The sequence below is a fragment of the Salvelinus sp. IW2-2015 genome, unplaced genomic scaffold (assembly GCF_002910315.2).
Source record: "Salvelinus sp. IW2-2015 unplaced genomic scaffold, ASM291031v2 Un_scaffold3433, whole genome shotgun sequence".
NCBI lineage: Eukaryota > Metazoa > Chordata > Actinopteri > Salmoniformes > Salmonidae > Salvelinus > Salvelinus sp. IW2-2015.
Window position 1 is genome coordinate 14,319 of NW_019944713.1, and position 13,620 is coordinate 27,938.

The following is a 13,620-nucleotide window of genomic DNA, read 5'->3' on the forward strand; positions in this document are numbered from 1 at the left end:
GTTGAGAGAGAGAGACAGAGCAGGAGACGGGTGAGAGAGCGACAGAGAGGAGAGGGTGAGAGGAGAGAGACATGAGAGAGGAGACAGAGAGAGAGAGGACAAGAGAGAAAGAGACAAGAGAGACAGAGAAGAGAGAGGACAGAGAGGGAGAGGGGTGAGAGAAGGAGACAGAGATGAGAGAGACAGGAAGAGAGAAAGAAAGACAGAGAGAGACAGGAAGAGACAGAGAGAGAGATAGAAGAGGAGAGAGAGAGAGAGACAGAGAGAGAGAGAGACAGAGAGAGAGAGAGAGAGGAAGAGAGAGAGAGAGACAGAGAGAGGAGAGACAGAGAGAAGAGAGACGAGCCAGAGAGAGAGAAGAAGAGAGACAGAGAGAGAGAGAGAGAGATAACAGAGAGAGAGAGAGAGAGAGAGAGAGAGAGAGAGAGAGAGAGAGAGAGAGAGAGAGAGAGAGAGAGAGAGAGACAGAGAGAGGGAGAGAGAGAACAATGTATAAATGAGATGCTATACGGTCGGGGGGCAACAAGGGTGTCGAGACAAGGAACAAAACAAACGCGTGTTCACGCAACTTAATTCCCTGAGCACAAACCAAAGGTCCCCTCGTGTTTAAAGATATTCATGAATCTGCAAATCCTTAGGGTTACAATCTCTCTCTATTTCTTAACTTAGGGCTGTTCGTGTTCATCTCCCTGCATTAATGCAACATGGGTAAATCGGTTTTGGTGGCAGAGAGAGAGAGAGCGAGAGCGAGCGAGAGAGAGAGAGAGAGAGAATATATATAATTTATGAACAGGGGTAACAAGGCAGTGTAGTAACATGTATTAACCCTCAGCCACAAAGGAACAGGATCGATCCCACTAAGCCCTTCTGATGTAAAACATACATGAAATATTTAACAGCTGTTAGCATTAGCATAAAACCTGGTTGCAGTACAATAATCCCTGAGGGGATAAGGCTCCGAGTGCAATTGGGAGTCAAGTGACACAGGTTAAGAGGAAGAGGAAGAGGAAGGGAGGGGGAGAAACATTTAAAGAAGAAGAGAAGGATTGTGATAAATAAATGTAGTAGTGAACACAGACACATTTCCACATCTGTTCCCTGCTCTAGTGGTAAGGAAAGGGTAGATGTTTGAGAATGGTAGAGAAGTAGAGAGAGAGAGAGAGAGAATGAGCGAGGAAAGGAGGTACAGAGAGGAGGGGAATGAGAGAGAGAGAGAGAGAGAGAGAGAACAAGAGAGGAAAGGAGGTACAGAGAGGAGGGGAATGAGAGAGCGAGAGAGGAAATGAAGAGAAAAAAAGAGAGGGATCAAGAGAACGATGGACTGAAAACGAGAGATTGAGACAAAGAGGAAAAACACAAGAGAGCGTTGGAGGACAGTACCTGAGCCTCAGGCAGGGCTACGTCCATGATGTTGGGCTGACCGCGGGGCTCCCCGTTCTCCAGCCTGGAGAAGATGACCTGGTAGCCCCTGATTTGGCCGTGCTGCTTCCCTGGCAGAGGGGCCTTCCACGTTACCCTGATGGCTGTAGAGTTCACAGCTTCTACCTCCAGCTTCCTGGGAGGGGCACCTGGCACTTGTGTGAGGGGGGGGGGGGAGAGAGAGAGGAGGGAAAAAAGCAAGTGTTATACATCAGAGAACAGGTAAAGAAAACGCCAAGGGGTCTGGTGATTTTGAGCACTGGAGAAGGAGAAAGCGCTGGAGGTGAACCGACAACTAGATAAGTTAGCTACCAATCTAAGATCCCAACTTTACTAATGTATACGAGTGTCTGTTTGTTCAGGAAGTGCCTGAGGTCTCTGGTCCCAAACTGGTCACTGGGGGAACGTCATGATAGGAGGGGCGTTGGTGCATTGACTTCACACACTCAATAATTATCTTAAAGGGAAAATCCACACTTTTGGTCATTTTTTAAAATTAATCCCAAAATGTTTTGTATGTCAACAGTCAAGTTTTAAAGATATTGGACTTTGAAGAAGCAAAGTGCGAAGAAGCAAAGTGTCACCGACCACATTATCATGATGCAAAATTCATCATGTCATTTGTTTCACTACTTCACAGGAGAAGCAATGATTGGCTGAGCTAATGGATGCGTTGAACATGCCCAAGAGATGAGTTCTGATTGGCTTGCCAAGCTTTTTTTTTTTTTTAAGATATAACGTTAGCCATGGAGAACTACTAAAGCAATTAAATACATGTTGTGTATTTAACCCTCTGTTTCCCCTCATGTCCTTGTCGGTGATTGTTTGTTGTATGTGATGTGTTCTAGTCATGTCCTTGTCGGTATTTGTTTGTTGTATGTGATGTGTTCTAGTCATGTCCTTGCTCTAGTAATACCGTAGTATCCTAAGGTGAGTTAACGTGTCTTCCTCTTCCATAATGTCTAGCTCCACAGTGAGGTATTGGCACTGGGTAAATAAGGGTTAAACACTGAGCTTCAGGGCACTACGGCACTAAGATCCCACCTGGGATTGTTTGCTGTTTGGGGTTTTAGGCTGGGTGTCTGTACAGCACTTCGAGATATTAGCTGATGTACGAAGGGCTATATAAAATAAACTTGATTTGATTTGATTTGCTACCCTGCCAACCCATTTATCAGGCGCTATCGACAAAGGTCAGTGGGAAAAGGTTGTGATGATCTCCCGGGTGGCGCAGTGGTCTAGGGCACTGCATCGCAGTGCTAGCTGCGCCACCAGAGTCTCTGGGTTCACGCCCAGGCTCTGTCGCAGCCGGCCGCAACCGGGAGGTCCGTGGGGCGACGCACAATTGGCATAGCGTCGTCCGGGTTAGGGAGGGTTTGGCCGGTAGGGATATCCTTGTTTCAGTATGTAAAATGTAATAAAATGTATGCACTCTACTGTAAGTCGCTCTGGATAAGAGCGTCTGCTAAATGACTAAAATGTAATGGACTACTTTCTGCACACGGTCAGTGTGAACCCGGAGTGTCTTGTCACAATGGGCCAAAAAAGCTGTAGCTATAAACAAAACGGACTGACACAGGTCGTCTTCCTTAGTTGAAGGGGTTCCAGTCTGCCATGAAGAGTTCATCCATCTATACGGGTAAGAGTCCAGCTACAGTTTTCAGATATTATATTATTTCTAATTTTGTCAGAAAGTCTTCTTCATTGCAAGTTAAAGAGTACTGTTAGCTAGCTAGCTAAAATTAGCTTGCTGGCTCGCTAGTTAACGTGTAGCTACGATCTGTGTAGTAATATTATTAGTATCGCAGAAAGCCTTGCCAGTTGTAGCCTAATGTTAGCTAGCTAGCTAACATTGATCCTAGTTGGTTAGCTTTAGCTACCTGCAGATTCATACTACAGTATTTAATGCATGGTGGCTAGCTATGACAATCCGTTTGTACTGTATGAGTTGGGATTATGGTTCATTGTTTAGCGAGCTAGCTACATGTCTAAACAAATGACTCCACGTCGCCAGATGTTTACATGACCCAGCAAGTTAGCCAGGTGTGTCTGGGAGTGATTACGGCCATCGGTTGTATTTCATGAACATGTGGACATGTCTAGACAATATAGACCCCCCCCCCCCCCCCCKCTTAGCTAGATGTGGCTGGGGGTTATATAATTTATTTCACATGACCCATCAATTTAGACGAGTGTAATTGGGTAAGAATCATCTAATAATTATAAAATATTTATACAGTAATTTTATCCGTACACATTCTATTTTTGATATTATGCAAATATGCAAATAACTATTTCTCTGAACCATTTACATATTCTGTATCCTGTACATGTGACAAATAAACTTTGATTGTATTTGATATAGTGTGTGTTTACCAGAGACGGTAATGTAAAGAACAACATGACCTGCACCAAAGTCAGATTAGGATTTAGGACAAGGACTAGATAAGGTGTATTTTTACTACTACTTCTTGCTAGTACTTTCACCACTTTTAGTCTTGAAATCTTTGGTTGTTGACTACACTACCTTACTCACTCTGTTTAGCACATGGCCGCACATGTGAATCCTTAATGAGATGGGTGGAGCTAAAGCTTAAGAGGGTGTGAACGATGCTGAATGGGTGGAGACAAATGAGAGCTCTCCAGTAGGTGTACCAAAAACATTCAAGGGCCATTTTCTCAAAAGTGAGGTTACAAGTTTATCATCTTTCAAAGCAGAATTACTTTCCCATTGTTCCTCAACTGCAGTGTGTGATGTACCATTTTCCGGCTCTGAGTCTCGACACTTATCCAATGTAAAAAACACCATTTCAAATGTTGCTACATAAGACTGAATCCAGGTGGTAAATGATTCATTTTAATGTGGCCAGATCTAAATGCGTTAATCATTTGATTTTTCCTATATTTAAAAAGCATTTTAGTCATTTCAAAAGGTGGCGTATTCCCCCACTATTGTTGAACAGGAACTAATCCAATATTATTTGTATTATATTGTCCTAATATTTGTACGCTGTACATGAGCTTGTGTCCTCAAAAGTGAGTACACCTCAGCAATGTAGAATTTTTTTACCCAAAAAGGTGAGTTCCAGACCTTTCTAGAGCTATGCAGCGTTACTAGTTATTGTTTAATCTCAAGAGAAACCAGTGCTTTTGGGTATGTCTATTTAGGAGGAAATCAAAATGTTGCCATAACATTCAAGAGGTTTTTTAAAATGCGGCTAAATCCACAGAGGAATGCGTAAAGATCTGACTACTGCCCATAGGATGCCTCGTTACCGCCAGCCTAGTGTGTGTGTGTGTAAAACCTCTAATTACAGTGAGTATGCAATGAGCTGTGTAGCTGCAACTTCAAACACATTAATTATAGAGAGTTGCCTCCTAGGAACACTCCATCACGCTTCCAACAAAATAAAGAAGCGAGAAAAGAGAGGGAAGTGGAAAAAGAAGAAGTGACTAAGTGAGTTGTGTTCCAGTTTCCAGGGGCTCAGAGGGAGAGGCAGACGGGAACTATGCATGAGGACACAACCACAGGACGAAGAGAGAGAGAGAGAGAAAGAGAGAGAGAGAGAGAGAGGAGAGAGGAGAAAGAGAGAGGAGAGAGAGAGAGAGAGAGAGAGAGAGAGAGAGAGAGAGAGATAGAAGGGATGGGGTCGCTCTGGATAAGAGCGTCTGCTAAATGACTTAAATGTAAATGTAAATGTAATAAAAGGAGTTGGTGTTGAGGGTGACGAGTCTTAACCCTGGATAGCAAGTCTGAAAGTCACTGAGGAAGGTCAACACAGAGAGAGGAACAGAAGGAAGAGATATGAGTAAAGAGAGATCACCAGTATAGAGAGTACAGGAAGAAAAGATGTGCAGCAGTACCTGTAGTAGAAACCAGAAGTGACACATAGAAACAAGTACAGACCAGTAGATACCAGAAGAGACCAGTAGAAACCAGTTAAGACCAATAGACACCAGTAGAGACAATTAGAGACCAATAGAGACCAGTATAGACCAGTAGAGACCAGTAGAGACCAATAGAGACCAGTATAGACCAGTAGAGACAAGCAGAAACCAGTAGAAACCTGTAAAAATCAGTTAAGACCAATAGAGAACAATATAGACCAGTAGAGACGAATAGAGACCAGTAGAGACCAGTAGAGACCAATAGTGACCAGTCAAAAATAGCATAAATCAGAAGAGACAAATCGAGACGGAGAAACCAGTAGAAAATAGTAGAAACCAGTAAAGACTAATAGAAACCAGTAGAGACCAGCAGAGACCAGCAGAAACCAGTAGAGACCAGCAGAAACCAGTAGAGATCAGAAACTGTTAAAGACAAGGGACAAATAGAGAAGGGAAGATTACGGCAGGAAAGCCAAAGAGACGGACGGAAGGAGGAGTCAGTCGAGGTAGAAGAGCTTCACCCAGGGAGGACGACGGTACGACCCAGAACCCAACCTACCGTCTTCTTTAGTTTTGATCCTGACCGGAGCGCTCTCTGGGCCCGGGCCCACATCAGTGTGAGCTCTAACCCACACCTGGTACTCTGTCCACTTCTCCAGGCCCTCCAGCACATAACTAGAGGCGTCCGCTCCGATCCCCGACACATCGTGGCGCTCGGGGTCCTCGCTGGCGCTGCCGGTGGACTGGTAGCTGACGGTGTACGCCACGATGGCGCCGTGGCGGGACGCAGCGGGCGGGGCCACCCAACTCACCTTGAGGGAGGTGGAGCTTAGACTGGACAGGTGCACCTCCTGAGGGGGGGCGGAGGGGGCTGTAGAGGGGGGAGGGGGGAGGGAACGAGCAGGGGAGGGAGGCATCAAGCTAAAATAATAACCCAACTAAAATAACAACATAACCAAGGATGGAAAGGGAGGGGCTACAGACTCTGGACTGAGAGATTGGTTCAATCAGATATAAAATGACTATGTCTGTTTTAATACGTAGATATATATAAATAAGGTGTGTGTGTGTGTGTGTGGCACATTGGTGGACTGATCAAATCAAATCAAGTTTATTTTATATAGCCCTTCGTACATCAGCTGATATCTCAAAGTGCTGTACAGAAACCCAGCCTAAAACCCCAAACAGCAAGCAATGCAGGTGTAGAAGCACTGATCACTGTGCCCCCAGCTGTATTCTGGTCTCTATGAGTGATGTGAGAGACATGGCTGTGTGAGAGCGCAGAGGTCGCAATAACGCAGGCTTCTGCATTTCTCGCACAGAAAGGAAAAGGTAAAAAACGCAAGGGGGGAAAATAATCTTGTTGCGTTTTAAAAACGCAGGTCTAAAATGCTGCTTCTAGCAACTTCTGCTTGGCTTCAGTCACGGGTTCATTCAGAATCGTTCATGTCAAAAGGACTAGTTCTGTAGCTCAGTTGCCCTTCTCCATTCCGATAAAAATATCTTCGCACTCGTCTTTTTTGACCAATCAAAACTCCCGCATTCACAAACAGACATTCTATCAGCGGACCTGATCACCTCTGCCTGACGTGTCCCGTCCCGTTGTAGTTTCTCCGACAGGAAGTTACGATGCAACATTAACTTGAAGCACAACATTAAGAAATGTAGCCAGCTACTTCCTCCCTATGATAAACATTATGATGGCCATGCATCATGTGGCTGCTAGCCTAATATAAGCTCATTTACTTACAAAATGTGTGGCTGCTAGCCTAATATAAGCTCATTTACTTACAAAATGTGTGGCTGCTAGCCTAATATAAGCTCATTTACTTACAAAATGTGTGGCTGCTAGCCTAATATAAGCTCATTTACTTACAAAATGTGTGGCTGCTAGCCAAATAGCGTTGCACTTCTGTTGTCATCTGACGATGGTCTACGTTTTGAAAATACAGATTTCTGAAAGCTAATGCAACCCCCTGGTGTGTTAACACTGTGCCCCCTGGTGTGTTAACACAGTGTCCCCTGATGTGTTAACACCGTGCCCCCTGGTGTGTTAACACCGTGCCACCGTGCCCCCTGGTGTGTTAACACCGTGCCCCCTGGTGTGTTAACACAGTGCCCCCTGGTGTGTTAACACAGTGCTCCCTGGTGTGTTAACACAGTGCCCCCTGGTGTGTTAACACCGTCACTGTAACCTTGAGCTTGATGACAGTGGATGACGTTTGTCAGTCGTCTAAGTAGTGTCAGCTAAGAGATATACCAGGTTTCACACACTCACCGACCTCGGTAGCACTTTACATTACAGCTCGGTAATAACATGGTAATAACGTGATAATAACGTGGTACAGCGGTTCCTCCTTTAAAAGTTGCGTCATACTGCGGTACACCTTGCGTGCTGCTGCAGCATTCTGTGGCACGTCATTTAATTCTCAGCCATTTCTTCTGTTACTGCAAGTAATTGCTAGTTTGACCACCAGAGGGCATCTTTGAGAAGCATTTGATAGTATTCCGTATTGGCATAACTAGAAAATGTTAACACTTTTTTTGTAATAACATAGTATATGGGATTGATTTTAAGAAATTTGGCATAATTAATTTGATTAATATTATGGTGTTTCTATTTCAGAGGAAAAACGACAAACGAAACCCTCAGGGTTTCTGTTAGGATGGAATGGAAAATATGGCGCTGTACAACGTGACGGTCGGGAGTAGGCTACAGGACTGTACAACGTGACGGTCGGGAGTAGGCTACAGGATTGGAGGATTCTACATTGTTTGCCTTCATTAGACAACTTTGTTCCAATATTTCTTTAAATCAGTGATATTTATTCCCTTAGTAATTCGTCATGGATCCATAACTAAATCAACATCTGCATTTTGAAAGAGTATTTTTTTATCATTATTTTATTAACGAAATGTGTTTATTTGTTTATTAGGCTACTGTGCAGTCTACAGTACATACTGTAGTAAACATGGGAAAGTGCCTAATTCCTTGCATAAGGGAGAGCAGGCCAATTCTGTACTACATAATGCAGGGAACCCTGGAGACTGGTGTTATTTCATAGTTGAGTTGTCTTCACTATTATTCAACATTGTAGAAAATAGTAAAAATAAAGAAAAATCCTGGAATGAGTAGCTGTGTCCAAACTTTTGACTGGTACTTGCTTAATTAATTTGATTAATATTATGGCGTTTCTACTCCATGAAAAATGAAAAACCGTCTGGGTTTCCATTAGGATGGAACAGAATATATGGCGCTGTACAACGTGATGCTCATAAATTGAGAGCGTTGTCAGATTGTCAGTCTGTAAATTCAGACCGTTTCGCTCTCAGAGCGCACACTGGACGGTCGGGCCGAGGAGTAGGGTTGATTTGAGCGTTCTGGCCTTACAACGGCAGTCAAGCACCCAAGCTAACGTTGGCTAGCTTGCTAGCTACTTACAGACACAAATGAGACCACTCTGACCATTTTACTCACCCTAGCTGAGCTGGTAAGGTAGTTTTCGTGTTAACCAGAGCATTGGTGACTAACTGTTCTGATAATAACTAGCTCATTGTGTCCGCCGTGGAGCCCAGTTTCATAATATGACCATATTTCCCAGCTGCTTGCCGTCTTTTTGGCGTAATAGCGGGAAAAAACAGGCCTTATTTTAGTGCGTTTTTCACGCTGCCAGCTCCTATTAGTTCTATTGAGCACCGTGGCACCAACTCGCCTTCCGAACGTTCTATTCCCAGCTTACTGTTCCACGTCACAATGCCTGCTTCGCTATTGTTGGCAATGAGACCTGCTCACGTTGTTTTATAGTTAAAATGTAAAAAAATATATATATATTGGAACTCTGCGGTCTTCCCATTGTTTCCTATGGGGGAAATATAGGCATGTCTGTCTATTTCGCCAAATATCTCGCAATGTGTATATTTAGATTTTTTCAAGTCAGGCGCCATTTTAATCATGAGAATCTCCTCTTTCTAAGTATGTAAGCCTGGGCAGCTAGCTCGGTTGTCATCAAATGCTAGCCCCAAAATACTTTTTTTGTCCTTGGAACGCTGAGCTCCGCCCATTGTTTTCCTATGGAGAGGCATGCCGGTCTATTTCGCCAAATATCTCACGATGTATATTTTAGTCGGGCACCAATTTAAATCAGGAGAATCTCCTCTTTGTAAGTATGTAAGTCTGGTCAGCGAGCTCATTTGTCAGAGGTTTTTATTTTTTCCCTACTTTGTCATTACGCATAATAAAACAATACAATAATAACACAACAATACAATAATTAAACATAATCACAGTTGATACCATCGAGGTGCGGATATTTACGTCCAACACAAGTCGTTTTTTCCCAGTTTCGTCCGACAAACAGATTGTAGTGGTAACATAAAAAGGGATCCATTTTTTTTATGCCATTTAGGCAAAATGAAATTCTGAGCATCACTCCAGTCAAAACCGGCTCTGCGAACGTTCGATTCTATTCATTTGCTATGGGCTCGCGCTCGTGTTCCTGCTTAAGCCGTTTTTCAGCCTTGGGTGACTTTTGACTCGTTCTATTGTCCAGAGTGGTAAACACTGTTGAAGTGTATAATTGTAATACATACATGCAGACACAGCATCATTCAAAGAATGGAGTTTGATACACCTGGTATTGGATATGACTGAAAAAGAATGTCTCACAGAGATTCATACCTGAACCGCACCTTTATTTGCCAAGGAAGAGTACATGATCAGTGAATATATTCAATGTACAGGCTACAATGTGGGGATCACATGCGTGGTAATAACTACAGTACATGTATACAGGACTTGCATCCTTGGCACAATTAAAGTTATTATATTCTACTCTATCTATAGGCTTCATTAATGCCATTCAGACTTGAAGTTGATACAACAACTTTGATAGCTGAGGTTCATAGATTGGTATGAATATTAGTTCAGAACCCAACGTTTTAGGGTCCGTACACAGATCGGCTACAAACTGTAGCTAGCTACACATCCATAGGCATACAGTTATTTTTTATCCTCCACTACACAATAAGCAAGTAACTAGTGAGCTAACGTTAGCTATGTTAATTCAGCTGCAAGCTTATACAATTGTACATTTAATTTGCAGTAAATGTTTTAGCTAGCTAGATTCTTTACATCCACTGTTTCCCAAGATGGCAGCCTGGTTTGCTGGTTTTCTCAGGAATCCCTAAAACATTAAACAACACGACTTACAATGTCATACTGTACTCATGTCATAACACCAGCTAGCTAGCTGGCTAATGTTAGCTAGTCAGTTAACTTGCTAATTCGCTATTTTCGTAAATTAACTTTTGACAAAAATATATGCACAATCGTTTGTCTCTACATTAACTAACATATTCCTCTCAAATGTACATTTTTAACTTGACTCGTTATGACGTTATAACTACTTACATCTGTTTCCCCCGTAATGTTTTGTCAGCCATCTTTGTTGAAGTCTGAAGAAAGCCACCAGGGACGGGTGGCTCGCGTCAAATTCGTCATCGGAACCACTCGATATGATTGATAATTTAAAAAAACATTGGGACCCAAATGCATAATGAGTGCTCTAACTCCCCCTTGTGGTGGTCTGGAGCAATGACGCCGTGACGCAGGGTACCTCTAAGTCCCGCGGGTGTAACCACGCAACTTTTAAAGGAGGAAGTAATAAGGAGGAGTAATAACGTAATAACTAGGTCATCTCCTGTAATTACCATTAGTTACCAATAGTAGTTATCGGTGTAGGCCTTCATTGTAAATAAGAATTTGTTCTTAACTGACTTGCCTAGTTAAATAAAAGGTTAAAATAAATCCAAATAAGTAGTTTCCCACCAACCCCTTCCTATCATCTCAACTACACCTCTGGTCAACGAATGTCAAATCTTGGGTGCAAATTTTTTGAGTCAATAAAGAAACGTCTGATTGTGAACTGGGCTTTGTTTGTCCCTTGAGCACTAAAGGATACATCCACATGACAGGCTTATGGGGAATGGATATAACTGTAATTAAAAAAAATATATATATAATCATTTAACCTTTATTTAACTAGGCAAGTCAGTTAAGAACAAATTCTTATTTACAATGACGGCCTACCCCAGTCAAACCCGGACGACGCTGGGGACAATTATGGGCCGCCCTGTGGTCACTCCGCCCTATGTTAACGAGCTGTAATGTAAAGTGCTCCCCAAACTTTTCCAGTTCAGTGAAAACAGTATGTTTGCTTTCCATCTCTAGCAGAAAACCTAATAAATTACATTGACCAACTCTCTACAGTCCAGAGGCATAGTCACAACATGTGGCTCGGGAATCACAATTAAAACAGGAATCCCAAATAACAAACACAACTACCACATGCACCTACAGTACTCAGGTTGATAACATACAGTGGGGAGAACAAGTATTTGATACACTGCCGATTTTGCAGGTTTTACTACTTACAAAGCATGTAGAGGTCTGTAATTTTTATCATAGGTACACTTCAACTGTGAGAGACGGAATCTAAAACAAAAATCCAGAAAATCACATTGTATGATTTTTAAGTAATTAATTTGCATTGGCCATATATTGGCCATACCACACACCCTTGTGCCTTATTGCTTAAATATCACAATACTGCTTGAAAATCAACCAGCTGTATCGTCAGAGTGACGTTTACATTTAGGGCGTTCAGGATGGCAACAAAGGATAAGAAAGTAACATATTGTTCTATAGACCCACAGTGCAGTACATTTTGTGTGACTACTGTCAGTTAGAATCTTTGATGTAATGGTTAATTATTGAATGCAACCTCATGCACTGAACAAGCTCAAACATTTAACTTCCTCACTTTCTCTCCCCCAGTCTTTATAGAGAGGCACACATCTGAATCAAACAATGCAATACAATTCAGTGTACAATCTGACTCAATATTCCTTTTCATCATCAACGTCTGATTGACAGGCTACCAACAGGCTAATGTGGTGATCCTCCATAAGAGCCTAGCTGATGACTTCGAGGCATTCTGCCACGCCAACCCCAGCCCCCTGCCCCTGCTGTACAGGAGTCAGCCTGGGGAGTGGGGCTGTCCACCTCTCGCTGCAGACGCAGACATCAGGTACTGACTGAAACACCCCTAACACAAAATCTGACAACCATTACAATACAAATGCAACAATATAACATGGACACTACATGATACAAACAAACACATCACACAATAAGCCTACAGAGACTGCACCATCTTGAATTGGTTATATTTAATGTTATTATGGGGGTATTCCTGAATCTAGGGAGGCATTCATGTGATGCTAACTCAAGAGAGTTGTGACTTTGATGGTCATTTTTATGTCTTGAAACAATCCCTTGACTAACCATGTGAGGTTATTTTATGTGCAGAGAAGATGTCTGTTCAGAATATAGCAGTTCAGGCCGGGCAAAGTCTACTCTGAGTCGCCGTGTAGATTTAACGCTTGAGGATAATCTCTGTCTTGTATTCATGTAATTATTTCCAGGACATGAGCCTGCGTTTATGGCACATTTTTTAACTGAGAAATGTACCCATTCATCTTCCCCCATTGTTTTCTAACCTTTCACACTGCAGTAAAGCTAGTGTTGTTGTCTGTGTGTGTAGAGACTTTCAATAAAAACAGGCTGCGCTGTGTGAATGTAGGCTCTAGTCCATGTTCTCAGGAAAGGGAACCGTACCAGAGTATTTTCCACTTCCTATTCACTAGACAATGAGATTTCTGTTTGATCAACAGTAAATAGCATTCAAACAGCCTCTCCAGTCTATTCCTAGCTCTTTTGCTGCGTCTGTCTGTCAAGGAACCAAAGTTGCTTTACAATGATAGAACAAAAACAAACAGTAGTACAATATCAAAAGCATTTCTATACGTCTACTTCTCCACAGAGTGGACTGTCCCCAGTACTGTGTGTTTAAGGACGGCCTGCTGGTATCCAGAGTGTCCAGCCTGATGTCCTACAGCGGTCAGCTCCAGGACATGGTCAGCTTCTACCTGGGCTGTAGCTTCAGCTTTGAGAGGACACTGCGGGAGGCTGGGGTCCCTGTCCGAAATGTGGAGCAGAACTGTAATGTCAGCATGTTCAGGGTGAGACTGGGAAGGAGGGTTTCTGCCAGGTAGACATCCGGAGCGACTCACTGTGCCAACAGAACAGAATATAGTGATTTTCCACCAAGAAGGACATTCTTTTTCACAGGCTCGTAATTACCATATTATTTCTGATTTGGAGACAAACATATGCATAGTTCAAGAGACAAGACTTACAATGTACACAATGAGTAAAGCACATAATTTAGGCCTGCATTTTAATACACTGTT

At 42.8% G+C, this 13,620-nt stretch overlaps 1 protein-coding gene across 1 annotated transcript in view; it reads right to left on the reverse strand.

Moving 5' to 3' along the window:
* Positions 1-390: 390 nt before the first annotated feature.
* LOC112075844 (receptor-type tyrosine-protein phosphatase F) overlaps positions 391-13,620 on the reverse strand; it is a 37,986-nt gene continuing 24,756 nt past the window's right edge. Inside the window, exons 7-8 of the mRNA XM_024142773.2 lie at positions 5,867-6,178; positions 391-1,574 (exon numbers count right to left, since the gene is read on the reverse strand). Coding sequence (XP_023998541.2) covers positions 1,306-1,574; positions 5,867-6,178 — 581 coding nt within the window. The 3' untranslated portion in view covers positions 391-1,305. The remainder of the gene's footprint in view (positions 1,575-5,866; positions 6,179-13,620) is intronic.